This window comes from Arvicanthis niloticus, chromosome 20 (genome assembly GCF_011762505.2).
Source record: "Arvicanthis niloticus isolate mArvNil1 chromosome 20, mArvNil1.pat.X, whole genome shotgun sequence".
Lineage (NCBI taxonomy): Eukaryota > Metazoa > Chordata > Mammalia > Rodentia > Muridae > Arvicanthis > Arvicanthis niloticus.
This window is the reverse complement of record NC_047677.1, coordinates 50,590,551-50,607,915: the sequence shown is the minus strand read 5'-3', so window position 1 is coordinate 50,607,915 and position 17,365 is coordinate 50,590,551. Positions and strand designations below refer to the sequence as shown.

General features: G+C 47.6%; 1 protein-coding gene and 1 long non-coding RNA gene across 5 annotated transcripts; one reads left to right on the top strand and one right to left on the bottom strand.

Moving 5' to 3' along the window:
• Positions 1-2,013: 2,013 nt before the first annotated feature.
• Positions 2,014-10,361, bottom strand: LOC143435249 (uncharacterized). The gene is made up of 2 exons (XR_013105384.1): positions 8,967-10,361; positions 2,014-3,590 (listed from the first exon to the last, which is right to left on the bottom strand). It is a non-coding gene; the product is annotated as an uncharacterized LOC143435249 (long non-coding RNA).
• Positions 10,330-15,448, top strand: LOC117724273 (H-2 class I histocompatibility antigen, L-D alpha chain-like). 4 transcript variants are annotated; one of them, XM_076916841.1, is made up of 9 exons: positions 10,330-10,470; positions 10,684-10,953; positions 11,142-11,417; positions 12,975-13,250; positions 13,378-13,495; positions 13,563-13,568; positions 13,675-13,709; positions 13,926-13,973; positions 14,108-15,448. In XM_076916841.1, exons 1-9 carry the CDS (start codon positions 10,398-10,400, stop codon positions 14,110-14,112), a joined length of 1,107 nt encoding a protein of 368 aa, XP_076772956.1. In that variant the 5' UTR covers positions 10,330-10,397; the 3' UTR covers positions 14,113-15,448. The 4 variants fall into 4 exon arrangements, with proteins under 4 accessions (XP_076772956.1, XP_076772954.1, XP_076772953.1 ...); XM_076916839.1 differs by lacking the exon at positions 13,563-13,568 and having other exon boundaries at positions 13,677-13,709; XM_076916838.1 differs by lacking the exons at positions 13,563-13,568; positions 13,926-13,973 and having other exon boundaries at positions 11,169-11,417; positions 13,677-13,709.
• Positions 15,449-17,365: the final 1,917 nt, after the last annotated feature.

Sequence of the window (17,365 nt, the reverse complement as noted above, 5' to 3'; positions counted from 1 at the left end):
ACTTATTCATGTCACCTTGGAATGGTCATTATATGTCCAAGGGTAATATCTTCTTTTCTAGATTACTGGACCAATGGAGCAGCAGAAGAAACAGAAAGGGAAAACACACTTTTCAGTTTAAATGAGCAAATAATCAGTCCCTGGGCAGTGTTCCCCCCACCCCCACCCCATCCTCTTTCTGAGGAATGTAACTTTTTTTTTTTTTTTTTTTTTGGTTTTTCGAGACAGGGTTCCTCTGTGTAGCCCTGGCTGTCCTGGAACTCACTCTGTAGACCAGGCTGGCCTCGAACTCAGAAATCCACCTGCCTCTGCCTCCCAAGTGCTGGGATTAAAGGCATTTGCCACCACTGCCCAGCGAATGTAACATTTCTTTAGACTCATGTTGTGAATGGATCAGATTCCCTGGGATTTCCCCAACAAGATAAAGAGATAACTGTCTCCATATCTCCATGGCAACTACTTCAATCAAGTCCTAATCTATTTAGCACTCTAGAGGCAACAAGACCTGAGAGAATGGAGCTTTAAAATGAGGTGTACTGAAGTCTTTTGCAACAGCCAACTTTATTTAAAGCATCAGACACTTTATACTCTGAGGGTTAAGAAGAGTCACACGAGTAAAGTGCCCAACCACAAGGATAAGCTGCATGCAACAAAAACGTGTTTTTCCATAGAGGCATATAAGCAAATAACAATAACCAGCTGTAATGAATAATCTGAAGTAAACTCACTCTTATCCGCTGCACCAGGATGAGCTTCAAAAACATTCCAAGAACAATTCCTCATTTTGAGAAAACAGAACTTGTTTTCTTGAAGTTTTCTCACAAGCACTCAGAAGTCCCCTTGTAGGACTCCATTCTCTGACCACGTGGAACACTAGTTCTCTACTGATTCACCCAATAACTTTGCTCAGAAGCGAGGTGCACACCAGCATCTCCACCTAGCAATCCCATTGCCAGTGTCCTTCCAGCCTGCCTCACCTTGCCCTGGACTTTCTAAAACCCTGCTGTGCTCCACTAGGATTGGAGCCCAGAGAGCAGCACCTCCAACTGTTCTAGAGGCTTCTAAGTGGAAAGAAGAGCAGAGAAAGTGTCCCAGGAAAGGGGGTGGAGGTGGGGCAGGGGCAGAGATGGAAGAAGGTAAGAGTGTAGTGGAGAAAGAGGAAAAGATAAAGGGGGGCTGAGGAAGGCTCACTACAGTATGCATGGAGCTCCATCCTGCAATCCTAGCACTCCAGAGGTGGGTGCAGGAGGATCAGAAGCTCAAGGTCATCCTTGGCCACACACTAAGTTCCAGGTACGTGAAATTCTGTGTCAAAAAGAAAATTCTCAGTATTAAAAACAAAAAACAAATACTATATGAGGAAGCATGTAGGTGGGGCTTGCCCACTTTTTCTCCAGTTACATCTAAAACATAGTTTGGCTAAGAAAGAGTTTCTGCCAGAGGTGGTGGCTTACACTTTTAAGCCCAACACTGTGGCGGCAGAAGCAAGCAGCTCTCTGTTAGCTGAGGCCAGCCTAATCTACAAAGTGAGTTCTAGTCAGAGCTACATGGTGAAAACCCTGTATCAACCAAAAAGAAGCAGTTATTACACCAAGCACTCTTGGTCCAGGAATCCACGCTTCTCTAGAAGAACCTTCTGCAGGTTTGGAGGCTGGCTCCTAGCAAACTCGCCCAGCAATACCCTCCATCTGGCCTGGCACTGAGGAGGGAGCCGCTGCTTTCACCCTGGAAAGGAGTTGGTTCCCTTAGGGAAGTCACTGGCTTAAGCAACAGTTGCCACATAGGGCCTGAGTCCTTGTATCAACTTGCCCCACAGTTAACTCTTTGAAGCCTGGCAACATTTCCCCATGATTCATTAGAAGGTGATGATTGACAGATCTAAAGAGGATTCAACACTTTTAGAGGACAGAGGTCATAGACAGGTCACTCCAGGTTCACCCATGTGTTCTCTTTCCACAGAGTCTCATGGGCAGCCCTGGCCACCTTGTGCCACACAAAAACTGAATCTCTCAGTTCAAGGGGGGAATAGGAGATAGTTTATTGTAAAGCCAAATTTGAATGACTACTGATTTAGGTCACCTCAAATTCCCTCTTCCAAAACAGAAACAGTTTTATGAAGTTTTCATAGGAGCAAAACAAAGATAGCCATAAATCAAGACACTTTTCAAATACATTAACAGGCACAAGAGAGATGGTTATAGCAAAATGGTGGAGAACCTCCCATAGGCCTCAGATGCTATTTGGTGACATTCTTAGCTTTTGGGTTAGTGGAAGCTAATGGTCTACTAAGTTAATAGATTCCAAAGGTCTCTTAAAAATCTATTAGTGATTGATGTTAGTTCCCTGTAAAATGAATGGATATTAATATAAGTGTAATTAGTGAATTAATCTGGTGGCTGTATCTATTTAACCTTTGCTAGTCCCCAATAACCATACAGAGAGACCAAGATTTATTTCAAGCTGTCCCTCAGAAGCTGAGCAGTTACATAATCTATAATAATAACCCCTGTGCTAATCTGACTCCTCCCAGCCCTATCCCATGATACTTACATATTATTACTGATCTGACTCTTTGGGCTTCAGACGTTTCTACTTGTGGTGTCTTCTCAGACCCTCTCGTCCTTGTGCACACCTCAATTTTTCCCCCAACCCAACCCTTATCTTCTCCTTCTGGTTGGCAGAAGTCCTGCCTTTCTCTCTCTGCCCAGCCATTGCGTGATCAGCATGTATTGACAAGGCAGAGGATAAGTGGTAAGGATTGTTTACACAAACTTGAGACAGGAGATTCTCAGTAGAAGCATTACAATGCCATGTCCAGACTGAAACATGGATATGAGGGCAGAGAAATCAGCATTGGAATAACACAAGGGTAAACTTTGCAAAGTAGACATTAAAACATTATGCCTACATTTCTTCTTTTTTTTTGTCTATTAAAATGCTCTTTTCTCATAATAGTATACCATATACAATAATAACAATTATGAAGATGATTAGATATGGCTTACATTAAAATGTCTAGTCCATAAGTATTTGACAATTTGGAGAAAGTATTCTATTATCTATCATATGTTGGTGAGTTAGAGGTTTGGATCTAAATCATTTTTTATTCTCACTTGTATTTCCATCCTAAAAACATCTTAGACCCAAAAATATCTACTTAAATTCTAAACAACTAAGCATAATTGTGAGACTGTAACTATGTAGTCTTCAACCACATCAACCACATCAGTGACCTGAGAAGGAATAAATATTGTCTGAGTAGGTACAAGTGTAGACAAACAACTTCCAAAACTATAGAAATGACAGAGAAGCAGGCTGTCTAGACAGTCACCCAGAATTGTCTCTATAATATTGCAGCATCCATCTTTAGCCTTCTGACCCAGTATATCTGACAGACCCTTGGTTAAGCAGGAATTATGAAGGACTTGCTCACCCTGTCTTGGCAGAGCTCGGCAGTTGACTTCCTTGCATCCATGTGTCCTTTCTGCACAGCAGTTTGTTAGAAGATGAGGTTAGGGCATTTTCCCCAGTGTCTAGCTTGCCATAATTGAAGCAACCCCATGTGGAGGTTATTCAATGGTCGTCATCATCTGTGAAGTGGGATGGGGGTACTGTCAGGAGCAGACCCGTCCCATTGTCAAAAAAGAATTTTTAATAATGAAACTGAAAGGCTTAAGACCCCCCCAGAAGGGGACTCCAAGGGTCCCCACTCGAGTCTCAGGACCACAGGCACCCAAGGACTCACGAGAGACCATGTGCTGCAAACACATAAGGTAGTTTAATGATGGAGCACTCTGGGCCGCCTGACACATGTCATGTGCAAGAGACAGAGGGGACGACCCCAAGGCTCCAGGGTTTAAGGTTTTTATAGCCACGGGGTGGGGAAAAGGGGGAAACTTTCACGTGGGTACACACGGTTGGTTGTTTTCAATTTTTTGAACATCAGCAGGCTGTACCGGTGGTGGGGGCAGAGTGCAGTTCCTGCAGGCAGATGTTTATCTAAGTTAGCAGAGCATCTGGTTAACTTAAATTACACTTTCCTGGAACTTGGAGAGGGCCTCAGGAGGGGAGTTGAGGAACACCAGATGGCTCATTACTCATTTGGACATATCTCTGTTCTTTCTAGGATGCCCTTGTATACTTCTTATCTTTCATGGCCAGCCAGTTCCTTGGATGATTCAACAGGCGTTTGTCCTGTAACTCCACATCCTCTGTGGCTGACTAACTGGGCCCAAACCTGCTGACAGGCATTTTTAACTATTTGGGTTAGGGAAAAGGAATCAGAGGGCCCTGTTATTTTTATTAGTTTGGGCCTATTTCAAAATTTTCTTTCAAAACAATGTTAAATGCCATTGTGGATCTCTAAGGGTTTTGAAGAACTATCTACCTATCTATGTATCTATGTATCTATCTATCTATGTATCTATCATCATATTGCTGAATTGTCAAACATTATTTGTAGCTACTTACTATCTGAATAACTTTGAAAACATCTTGCTGTGATTAACTAAACTAGTATCTAACATGACCATGAGTTTGACTGCCTATTTTTTAAAAAGATTTATTTATTTTATGTATTCACCATTGCTCTCTTCAGACACACCAGAAGAGAGCATCAGACCCCATTGCAGATGGTTGTGAGCCACCATGTGGTTGCTGGGAATTGAACTCAGGACCTCTGGAAGAGCAGTCAGTGCTGTTAACCCCTGAGCCATCTCTCCAGCCCTGATCGCCTGCCTATTAACTTGTATTTCTTATCCATTCCTAACAGTTTATAATAGCAGCTTTCAAAAGGACCAGAACTTTACATTGTATCTTTAAGTATTTGAATAATGCAAAGGGTAAACTTTACACAGAAGATACAAAAACATTATGCTTACAGTTCCCACCCAGAGTTGGAGAAAATGGTTCTTCAGGGGTCTTAGGCTAGCCCAAGATAAGATGATTAGCCTCTGGATTTGCAACATTCCAACCCCTCCACATCACTGCAGTTCTAATCAGTCTTTGCAGACATAGCTTCTTTGTAGGAATTCTCACTGATGCCTGGAACTCTGTGTAGACCAGGTTAGCCTCAAGCTCATAGGCATGCACTTGTCTGTACCTCTCAAGCGTGGTATTAAATAGATTAATGGTCACCATGAGAAACAAACCTGATTGTTTCATTCCCTGCTGAAACCCATTCAAGGTTGTCACACTGACTTGAGTTCAGGCCATGACCTTAACCTGCTCCCCAAAGCCCTGTGGGTGGTGGCCCCACCTGCTTACTCCCCAATTGACTGCATGGACTCCAATGCCAGCCCTGCCCTGCTCCCACCTGCACACAGCCTTGGGGTTTGCTGAGCCCTGAACTGAAAGCTCCTGCCTCTGGGTCTCCCCTAGTTAGCTCCATGTTACACTCAGACCTCAGCTTCTTCAGGGAAGGTTTGAAATCTTCCTTCTAGGAATCTCCTCTTCCAAAGCCTCACGTCAAGGCATAGCTTCCACGCACGAGGCACTGGCAGAGTCAGGCCTCTGCATATGTAGGTGACTATTTGGTGGTGTCTGTCCCTGGAGGACATAGATCCCTGAAGGTCATGGCCGTGGATGTAGGCCCTCAGCTCTGCCTTCCCCTGAGCCCAGCAGTGGATTCTCCACAAACATTGTTTGCATAAGTGTGTGCGTGCCAGGGTCTGGGGCAGGAGGATCTAGATGTTCCAGGATTTCAGATGGGATGGACAGGTCAAAGGTCACCCTTTGACCTCCATGACTCTTAGAAATGCGATGGTTTTCCAAAAGTATAGAGTGTACACTTCCCCTCTGTGTCCTGAGGTGACAGTTTTATGTTATGGGATGTTCTCAACAGCTTCGACCGATCATCAAGAAACATGTTCCTCCATTCTGTTTGTGCTGCTAGAGCCAGGGGAGCCAAGGGAGCCGGGGGAGCCTGGGGAGCCAGGGGAGCCAGGAGAGCCAGGGGAGCCGGGGGAGCCTGGGGAGCCAGGGGAGCTAAGTTCTTAGACTAGTGAGGTTGGTGAGGGGCTGCGCTCATCAGAGGGCAGGAGGGCAGGTTAGAGAGGGAATAGGGCAGGCTCCATGGGGACAGAAGGTCCAGAGGCAATGTCGGGGAAGCAGTAGGTGAAAGGGCAGGAAGACACAGCTCATGTGTTTGCCGTTAAAGGACACTGGTGGGGAGCAGGCTGGATTTCACCCAGTTCCTGTGATGGATGCTATGAAACACAGGGCTGCTCAGCTTCCTGTTCCTCTGAGGTGTGAGGAGTGGAGGGAGAGCCAAGCCTCAAGCTCCTGTGGCTGGAGCTGTCTGCTGCCACACTTTCCATTCTCCTAGGGAGCAGGCAGGAGGATGGCAAGTTCAAAGCCTGTCTGAGCTACAGAGTGAATCCAAGGCCAGTCTGTGCTATTCAGTGAGACCTCATCTCAGAGTAAGAATTAGTGTGTGTATGTGCGCGCGATGGAGTTTACTCAGGTTTGATCCTAGTGCCTTGAACCCACTAGTGTGAAGAGATGGCTCCACAGTGAAGACCACTTGCTACTCTTACAGAGGACCCTCCAGTTCTGAGGGATCCAGCGCCCTCTTCTGGCCTCTGTCAGCATCACATTTATGTTCTCTGGCAAAACACTCAGACATAAAAAACAAAAAATTAAATTAAAAACATACGGAAAGCACTGGGGCTATAGTTTAGTGGTAAAATGCTTGATTGGTGGGCTCAAGGCTCTGGGCTCAAAATCCAGTAACCTCCATTCCCAACACAGACACACACACACACTCACACATACATACCCACCACACAGGACACACATACACACACAGCCTTACATTCTCACACACACATCTACACATTCTCTCTCTCTCTCTCTCTCTCTCTCTCTCTCTCTCTCTCTCTCTCTCTTTCTCAGACACACACACGCACGCACACAGTACAAGGCTGGGGATGTGACTCACTTCAAATGCACAAGAACCTGTTTTTTTTTTTCTCTCTCTCAAGTACAGCAAATGGAAGTAAATGAAAATGAAGTCAGAGTTCAGAACATGGACGGGGTGGAGAGACAGCTCAGAGGGTAAGCACCCCGACTGCCCTTCCAGAGGATCTGGGTTCAATTCACAGCCCCCTTGTAGAGGCTCACAACTGTTTCTAACTCTAGTTCTGGGGAACTTAACTCCATGTCCTGGACTCTACAGGTACTGCATGCATATATGCACACACATACATGCAGACACAACATTCATGCATAGGAAATACATAAACTAAGAATGTTAAAAGCACCTGTAATTTTGCATAGTATATAATCCTTGAGAGTGACAAAAGCTGTTAGTAATTTATGCACTTATGTCGTACTTTATTATTTCATAGTATAGTATTTTCTGAAGAGTAGCTACCACAGCTGTATGACGGTGTCTGAGTATAATCCTAGCAATGCAGAGGCCGAGGCAGGCGAATCATGAGTCCCAAACAAGCCAGAGCCACATAGTGAGTACCAGGTTAGACTGCAGCATAGAGAGAACCTACCTCACAAATCACAGGTAGACACATGAATGTGCTATAAACATGTGCTGTGTTATACCAGAACACACTCACACACCCATGCTACTGTGCCTCCTGATGGACATACGACATACACTACATACAGATTCTATACATCACATAACCACATGTGTAACACAGGACATAACATGTAGGTTCATGTAAGTACACTGTATGCTCATATAATGGTTTCTGGAACATATCCAGATGTTAAGTGATGAATGAGCACATGTGGAGGTGCCACAGGCTGTGTGATAGGTAATCTTCATTGTCAGCTGGAAGGGATTTAGAGTCTTTGTGGAAACAGCTCTGGGCACACTTAGAATGCATGTCCTGAAAGGTTTAACTGAGAGAAGACCCACTCTGGATGTGCGTGGCACCATCCACAGCAAGGGTCTTGTACAGAACAAGAAGGAGAAAGCAGACTGAGCACTAACATCCCCAGACAGTAGACTCAACGGAACAAGCCACCTCCAGCTCCTGCACTGAGCCTGCCCAACGCGGTGGACTGTATCCCTTCAAACCATAAGCCAGGATACACCCTTCCTTCCTAAGGTGTCTCTTGTTGCATATTAAGTCACCGTGATGGGGAAGGTAAGTGTATTGGCTACTTTCTGTTGCTCTGATAAAACATCATGTCCAAAGCAACTTACAGAAGGTTTACTTGGAGTGTGGGGTCCATAGAGTTAAGAGTCCATCATCATCATGTTAGCAAATGCCAGGCATGACAGCAGGCCTGGCTACGAGCTCACACCTCCAACCATTGCCCCAGTAACATACTTCCTCCAGCAAGGCCACACCTCCTGAGCTTCCCCAAACAGCAACAACTGGGAACTAAGTATTCAAATGACCAAGAATATGGGGGTCATCTTACTCAAAGAACTACAATAACTAACACAGACAGTGAAACCCAAGCACTGAGTGCAAATATGGGATCTTCTAGGCAGCAGCTAAGTGACACTGCCACAGGTGGGACCTGGGCCAGAAGGCTTGGTTCTCCAGAGTCACTCAAGGCAATGCTGGTACCTATCAGGCCAGGAAACAGCTTTTCTAATGTCATGGTGACCAGCTATCCTGTGTGGCAAGTGCAGGAATGAAGGGAACCTTGGAAAGATCAAACCCACTGAACCCTGAGAGGATCAAAGAGATTGCTCAAGGGGTAAAGGCACTTGCCACCAAGTGTGGCTACCTGAGTTTGATCAATGGAAGCCACATAGTTAAAGGAGGAAACTAACTCCCAAAATTTATTTCAAAGCTGGCCTGGTCTACACAGTAAGTTGTATGATAGCAGGAGCTCTGAAGAGACACCTTGTCTTGAAAAACAGAATTAAAAAAAGAAAAGAAACTGAGACAGATACTTTCTGTGCATCTGCCTAAGGCCAGCAACATCTTTAGGTTAGTCAGGATGAAACCTAAGAGCTTCAAGTTCCCATGGAAAATACTCACAGAATCTAATAAGAGTGGTTTGCAGAAACAGGTTCTGCTGAATCCTGGTGAGGCTGCTGGGCTGCTGTGAAGACCTGCATGGGGAGGTGACTGGAGCTCACACCTGTGGTCACTCACATTTGTCACTCTGTGTGATGAGTGACTCTCCTCAGGAGTCCCTGCCCATCTCTGCTCTTCTTTCCTATTCAGTTCTGTGGGTGCGATTTGAAGAGATCCACAGAATAAAGAAATACATAAATTTAATCTTTCCCCACACTACTGATCAGGGATGAAACCTCACATCACCAGTCTGTACTCTCTGGCATGAGAATCATCTTTCTTCCAGTGTCTACACTGCACAGGCCTGAGGATGGTCACATCCAGTGTCCCCCACAGCTGTGACATTCATGTCCCTCACCTCATCAGCTCATAGTGTGAGTGAAGGTCAGAGGGAGTGAGAGATTCAGAGATTACATAACTTCTACCACACTGTCATCATTATTCTGTGTTAGAGTCGGTGACAGTTCCTCTCCTACTGCGACTGAGTCACTAAAGCAACTGTACCTTGGAAGTGCAGACACGGGGCAAGTGCAGTGTAGACATGGATCTGGGTCCTGCTCTATGTGGTCTCCTCAGGGGTCTCTTCTCAGTGGACAACGGGGTCTACTGTGCTGAGACAATGACTCAGGTCCACATGGACAAACTCAGGAATGGGAATGAAGATCCTTGTAAATAAAACACACCCATCTGGAGCTGCATACACTTCATCTGGGAAGAAACAAGAGGAGTCTGAGTCTTACACTGAGGTTGAGAAGACAGATCCTGAGGGAAGACACAAAGTCTCCTCTTTACAAATGAGAGTCCTGCACTCAGGCTTGGCAGTGTGAGCTACCCACTGCTGCTAAACACAGATCCTGGTAGTGTCGGTGGGGTTCCTGTGGGGCTTGCAGGCCAGCGCCTCTGCTTTAAGGAGAAGCATCTCTCCACTGCATCCCCAACCTCTTGTGTCGCCATTGAATTGCTGGAAGTGGCTTTTTCTTCTAGTAGAGTCCAGGATCTGACTACTGAAGAGAGGAAGGAAGAGAAAGGGTGGCAGAGAGGACACAGAGAGTCTGGCCTTCGGATCTCTCCTAGTGTCCAGACAGCTTCTGGGTCAGAACTCGGAGACACCATGGCAAACAGCGCTCTGTCCACAGCACAGGGTTCACGCAAAGTCTTAAGTCGCCAGGCTGTGAGGTCAGGGGTGGGGACGCCCAGGGCTGGGGATTCCCCAACTCCCCAGTTTCACTTCTGCTCCTAACCTGGGTCAGGTCCTTCTGCCAGGACACTGATGACACACGAGCAGGTCTCACCCACATTGGGTGGCGCTAACCCGGGGAACCAATCAGCGTCGCCGCGGGCACTGGTTAAAAGTCCACAAAACCCAAGGGACTCAGACGCCCCGGATCCCAAATGGGGGCTACGAGGCCGCGCGCGCTGCTCCTGCTGCTGGCGGCCGCCCTGGCTCCGACCCAGACCCGTGCGGGTGAGTGGAGAGTCGGGAGGAAAACGTCCTCTGCGGGGAGGGGCGGGGGTGGCACCGTGGAAGCCGCGTCCCCGCGTCCCCGCGTCCCCGCGTCACCCACCGGACCCTCCGCCCCTTCTCCATCCGCGTCCCGAGCCCCATGCCTTGCTTCAGCCGGAGCACCCACCCGGGGTCCCGGGAGTAGGTCGGGGTCTCACCGCGCGCCGCCCCCAGGCTCACACTCGCTACGGTATTTCTTCACCGCCGTGTACCGGCCCGGCTTCGGGAAGCCCCGGTACATGGAAGTCGGCTACGTGGACGACACGGAGTTCGTGCGCTTTGACAGCGACGCGGAGAATCCGAGTTACGAGCCGCGCGCGCCGTGGGTAGACCAGGAAGGGCCGGAGTATTGGGAGCAGCAGACACAGATCGCCAAGAACACAGAGCAGTGGTTCCGAGATAGCCTGAGGACGCTGCTCGGCTACTACAATCAGAGCGAGGGCGGTGAGTGACCCCTGGTCGGAGGCCACGACGCCTCAACCTTCCGACACAGGTGCCGGAGACGCCCCGGGTCCCAAGTCCGAGGTTCGTGGGCAGAACCGACCAGGGATCGGTTTCTCTTTCAGTTTGGAGACGTCCGCGGGTGGGCGGGGCCGGGGCGGGAGGGCGGAGCTGACCGCTGGGTCCCACAGGCTCTCACTCCTTCCAGTGGATGCAAGGCTGTGATGTGGGGTCGGATGGGAGCCTCCTCCGCGGGTATGAGCAGTACGCCTACGACGGCCGCGATTACATCGCCCTGAATGAAGACTTGAAAACGTGGACAGCGGCGGACATGGCGGCACAGATAACACGACGCAAGTGCGAGCAGAATGGTGATGCAGAGAGACAAAGGGCCTACCTGGAGGGCGAGTGCGTGGAGTCGCTCCGCACACTCCTGGAGCGCGGGAAGGAGACGCTGCTGCGCACAGGTGCAGGGGCCGCGGGCAGCTCCTCCCTCTGCCCTCGGACTGGGGCTCAGTCCTGGGGAAGAAGAAACCCTCAGCTGGGGTGATGCCCCTGTCTCAGAGGGGACAGAGTGTCCCTGGGTCTCCTGATCCTCATCACAATGACTGCACTGACTCTCCCAGGGCTCAGCCTTCTCCCTGGACAGTTCCCAGTCTGTCTCAGGAGGGAAGGAGAGAATTTCCTGACAACAGTAGGGGTTCCCTGCTGTGAGCCATGGCCTCTCCCTGGCCAGGCTCTCTGCCCACACCGATTGTCTGTGGACACTGACTTCTCTGTTGCTGAGTGTGTCAGCCCTTACACCTCAGGACCTGAAGTCTCCTCTCCCTGATGGGAGACATGGACTTCCCTACACTAGGCTGGTTCACCAGTTTCTACAACTTTCCAAAGAATACATTCTCCCAGATCCCTCCCTTTCTGTGGCGTTTGCATCTCTTTGACAACCCAATTCTATCTATTTCTACAGTGGTGAATGGTCACATGAGCCCTTATGGGGTAACCTGGAGGAATATAAACTGTGGAACTTCTTTTTCTTTTCTTTTTTTTTTCTTTTTCCTCTCTTTTCTTCTTATTTCTTACCTTCTTTTTTCTTTTTTCTTTCTTTCTCTTTAAAGGCATTCTTTTGCTTCCGGTCAGTTTTTGTCTGCACTGGAGTGATACTGTTTCTCCAGGCCCTTATATTTCATTTGTATCAGTTTCCAAAAATTGGATGATTACACAAGTTAAATCAGGGTTCTCATTAAAGGCGAGATTCTTGTGAGCTTAGACTGTTTACTGTCAGAACTAAACATCCAGAAGCCTCCTGCTCTTCCTCTGCCCCCACAAGTTACAGTGCTTTCCCTGATGAATAAGGAATTGGACTTTCTGAGAGACAGTGTCTTCTGCAATCCAGGGCTGGAGTGAGAGGGAAGATACACACACCCTGTGAACCTGCTGTGTTCCAGTGAGTGCTAAACTGGGGTCCACAGCACACTCCAGGGATCCTGTGTAACATACTGATATCTTGTATCCCCAGAGACAGGGTCTGCAAGTCATTTTCTCTGGCTGAGTGTCAAGAGGTTAACCACATTTCTGCTACACACTTCCTGATGGCTGTTCACTTGGACTGACCGTTAGTGCTGTTCAGCAAGATACCTACAGTGGTTGAGTCTCAGTGGTGGCTGACTTCCAGGAGCATATGGCCCTAATTTCTAGTTTTGATATGAACTCAAACACATACATAAATTATATATTTTCCATTCCATCTTCCATTCTTTGACTACCTATCTCACACTATAAAATATCACATGAGATCGACCATGTTGACCAACTGGCTTGTGTGGATTCCCTCTTAGCTTCTGAGTCCCCCAGGAAAACGTGCAGTTCTGTGGTGAGGGGACCAGCTCTGCCTGCAGGTCACTAGTGCAATGAAAGTTGAAGTGTCAAACAGACAGATAGTTCGGTGATGTCATTGATTTAACTGAGTCTTGTGTAGATTTCAGTTTGTCTTATTAATTCTATGATTTTTTTAATCTTCCACACAGATCCCCCAAAGGCACATGTGACCCATCATCCCAGATCTGAAGGTGATGTCACCCTGAGGTGCTGGGCCCTGGGCTTCTACCCTGCTGACATCACCCTGACCTGGCAGTTGAATGGGGAGGACCTGACCCAGGACATGGAGCTTGTGGAGACCAGGCCTTCAGGGGATGGAACCTTCCAGAAGTGGGCATCTGTGGTGGTGCCTCTTGGGAAGGAGCAGAATTACACATGCCATGTGCAACATGAGGGGCTGCCTGAGCCCCTTACCCTGAGATGGGGTAAGGAGGGTGTGGATGCAGAGCTGGGATCAGGGAAAGCTGGAGCCTTCTGCCGATCCTGAGCTGGTCAGGGCTGAGAGCTGGGGTCATGACCCTCACCTTCATTTCCTGTACCTGTCCTTCCCAGAGCCTCCCCCATCCACTGACTCTAACATGGTGATCATTGCTGTTCTGGTTGTCATTGGAGCTGTGGCCATCATTGGAGCTGTGGTGGCTTTTGTGATGAAGAGGAGAAAAAAACAGAGGTATGAAAGCACAGGATCTGAGTTTTCTCTCAGTCTCTTTTATAAGTGTGCTCTGCTCATTAACAAGAAACACATCCATACCCCCTGTATTGCTGCTGTCTCCAACTGGGTCTGCTGTCAGTTCTGGAAACTTTCTAGTGTCAAAATGTTCTTTGAACTCTCACAGCTTTTCTTCTCACAGGTGGAAAAGGAGGAGACTATGCTCCAGCTCCAGGTTAGTGTGGGGGGCAGGATTGTCCTGAGGCCATTGGAGTGAAGCTGGAGATGATGGGAGCTCTGGGAATCCATAGTAGCTCCTCCAGAGAAATCTTCTTGGGGCCTCAGTTGTACCTTGATATGAATACATACACATACACATACACATACACATACACATACACATACACATACACATACACATACACATACATACACATTTGTTTTACCCTAGGCAGGGACAGCTCCCAGAACTCTGATATGTCTCTCCCAGATTGTAAAGGTGACACTCTGGGGCCTTACAGGGAGGGGCAATGTGGACATGATTGAGTTTCAGGAACTTCCAGGATCCCCTGTGAGTTGTGGGTTCTTGAGATGTTGACTTCACAGTGATGGTTCATGACTCTCATTCTCTAGCATGAAGACAGCAGCCTGGAGTGGACTATGTGACAGACAGTGTGTTCAGGTCTCTCCTGTGACGTCCAGAGCCCTCAGGTTTCTTTAGACAACAGTGTCTGATGTTCCCTGTGATCCTCTGGGCTCAATGTGAAGAACTGTGGAGCCCAGCCTGCCCCTGCACACCAGGACCCTGTCCCTGCTCTGCCTGTGTTTCCTGCCACAGCCAACCTTCCAGGTTCAGCGAAACACTTGGGGACATCTGCATCCTGTCAGCTCCAGGCTGTCCTGAGCTGCAGCTCCTCACTTCCACACTGAGAATAAGAATCTGAATGTGAACTCTTTGTTAACATCTTGACTTGAGAGTTGACTGCTTGTTAATTTCTGGGATTGAGATGGATACTTAGAGGGTTTTTTTTTTTTTTTTTTTTTTTTTTTTTTGAAGAAATAAATAGCAGATGGAGAAACTTCCAGACCAGAATCTGTGCCACTATGCTGTGTTTATCCGTTAGGACAGGATACCTGAGGCCCTGAGCTGAGATAATTGGCTTATATTTTTCCAAGACCTATTTTTAATAAGGGATCTTAGATGCTTAACCTCTCTTCTAGCCCACCACCCACCAGAAGTAGTGGGAAAGAAAGGTTATTAGGATAGGGGGGAAGCAGACCTGTTTAGAAATGGTTCATTGGAGCAAATCCAGAGTGTATTGTCAGGATATCAGCAGTTCAGTTCACAAGAATCAGCAATGGCAGCTCAATCCAGAAGCCAGGAGGCTCAGCTGTTTGCTCTTTAGAAGTAGTTCCTTGGGGAAATTTCAATCTCCAGTTGATAGGATCCTGGCACTCCAGGTGTGTACTGTCAGGATAGCAAACTTGAACCATCAGCTGGGGCACAACCCAGCAGAAACAGCCAAGTCTCCACCAAATCAGCATGAGTCAGCAAGGGTGACCAGGAACAGCAGGGACACCAGGAGAAGTTCTCTGCCGTGACTCTATCATGAAGCAAAGCAAAGAGGAAGACGGAAACCAACGTAGCATTGCAAAGCCAGCTATGCAAGCCCACCATCACAGTCCATTGTGTCCCATTATACTCCCACAAACATCACGTTTCCTTACTTGAATCTTGCCTTCCAGGATTCTTGCTTCAGCAAAACTTTACAGGAGTCTGTATCAGCTGACACATCCAGAAACTTCCACTTCACTCTGCCAGTCAGCCCAAGTCTGCAGAAGCAGGAAGAATCCAGCAGAGCATCATCAGAAGTTGGGTTTGTTGTTGTTGTTGTTTTGTTTTGGTACATTTCTCTATGGAGTCACAAGATGCAATAACCAATAAACAATGGTAAGGCTTACCAATACCATGCAGCCTCTTCTACTGTCTGCTGGGTTTTATTTCTATTCCTTCTGAACATTATGTGTCCTTTCACCTGTGTCTACTTCAACAAAACATCATTTGGTGTAACTGACTTTCTGAAAGAACCAGAAGTTTCCACTTCAAGAACATCAGTCTTTCTCCTGTAACTTGGGTACCGCCCCCTGAACCCTTTATACTCCTGGACTATCTTATTTTTTAGCAGCTTGTGTTCTGTAGTTAACTCCATGAAGTTGCTTCATCTTCTTTCTCAGCTCACTGAACCTGTGGCTTGCAGCCCTGACTTGGGCGTGATGGATGCAGTATTCAGCATAGTCTGCCTTAAAGTCTTGTTCATAAGCTGGTTGTTGCTTTGCGTTGTGGATGGCTCTGTATTGAAGGCCTGTAACCATTTAAATTAACTATTTATAGCACTAAAGACACCAGGAGCATAAGCAGACGTAAAAACTGCCAGCTCAGAGAGGAAACTATTTTCTTGACTACATAGATGTCTATTACAAGCCTGATTCTACAACTAAACTGCCAGCTCTTTAGAAATCTCTTCCTATCTGTGCCATTCTACTGAGCTAGTCTGCATTTCTCTTGAGCTCCTCCAAACCCAAGAGTGATCTTTCCTAGATGTCTGTTTCATCTGTGTCCTGGCAGATGCTTCTCTGTTGTTCCTGCAAGCCCAAAGAGGAAATCCCCATTGCTTACCCAGAGCTACTTCCATAGAGGCTCTTCCAATCTGAGAGAGAGAGAGAGAGCTCTCAAAGGTCCAATTGCTTATAGAAGAAGTCTGGCTCCTCCCATACACCCTTGGCAGACTGGACCATGTTACTGGCCTGGGAGTTTTCTACTCAGGGGTTGCTAGCTTTTTCACCCCTTTTCCCTGGCATTGGGCCCCTGGGTTAGAGTGAGACGTCCTTCCCAGATGCAGATGGCTTTAGCTGAGGTGCAATTTCTGTGGGGCTGCTGGGGATGGAAGGGGACTGGAGAGGTGTTGCCACTGTGGAGAGCTCCTGAGATGTTTCACCAAGGCTTCAGGCTGACGCAGGAAAGAAGGTTTCGCCACCATGGACAGTTCCTGTGACAGCTGGAGGCTGAGGAGATGTAGTGGAGCCGCCCATTTTAACAGGAGCCCCCTTTTTGGACAGCTCCTGTGGGACATTCTACTGAGGTGGCCCATAGGCTGGAACAGGAAGGAAGGGTCTGCCACCACTTTGAAGGATTTAGCGTTAAGGGCTACAATAACCCAGGATAAGCCCTTTCTCACTAAGCTGTGTCTTGTCAGATACTAAGCCACAGTGATGGAAAAGGGAACTGTGTTGGTTACTTTTCTGTTCCTGTGATAAAACATCATGTCCAAGGAAACTTATAGAAGGTTTATCTGGGGTTTAAGATCCCAAAGAGTTAAGAGTCCATCAACATCATGACAGCAAACACCAGGCATGGCAGCAGGAACAGCTGAGAGCTCACACCTCCAACCATGCCTCCCAGTGACATACTTCCTCCAGCAAGGCCACACCTCCTGAGCTTCCCCAAACAGCACCAACTGGGAAATAAGTATTCAAATGACCAAGAATATGGGGGTCATCTTATTCAAAGGACCACAGTAACTAACACGGACAGTGACACCCAAGCTCCCAGTGCAAACATGGGATCTTCCAGGTGTAGTGCCAGGGAAATGTTAGCGATCCCCCAAAACCAGACAGGAGCTGATCCGATGTAATCACAGTAGGGCCTTTTTATTTGAGCTAGCTCAGGCCAGCACACCGAGTCATGCAGGATGGTTTTGGTGATGAGAAGCCTGGAATATCTATCAGGGCAAGGTTTTATGCTAAGCAGCAAGTGAGGGGTGAGTGTGCAAGCATCTAATTGGGAAGTTACTATGGCTTAAACATAATTGGCTGGGTACAAAAAGGTACCAT

Excerpts from the sequence above, each read along its gene's own strand:
- LOC117724273 (XM_076916837.1), top strand. The coding sequence starts at position 10,398 with ATGGGGGCTACGAGGCCGCGCGCGCTGCTCCTGCTGCTGGCGGCCGCC. Across the intron at positions 13,251-13,377 it reads GCCCCTTACCCTGAGATGGG|AGCCTCCCCCATCCACTGAC; the intron begins GTAAGGAGGGTG and ends TGTCCTTCCCAG. Across the intron at positions 13,496-13,676 it reads AAGAGGAGAAAAAAACAGAG|GTGGAAAAGGAGGAGACTAT; the intron begins GTATGAAAGCAC and ends TTCTTCTCACAG.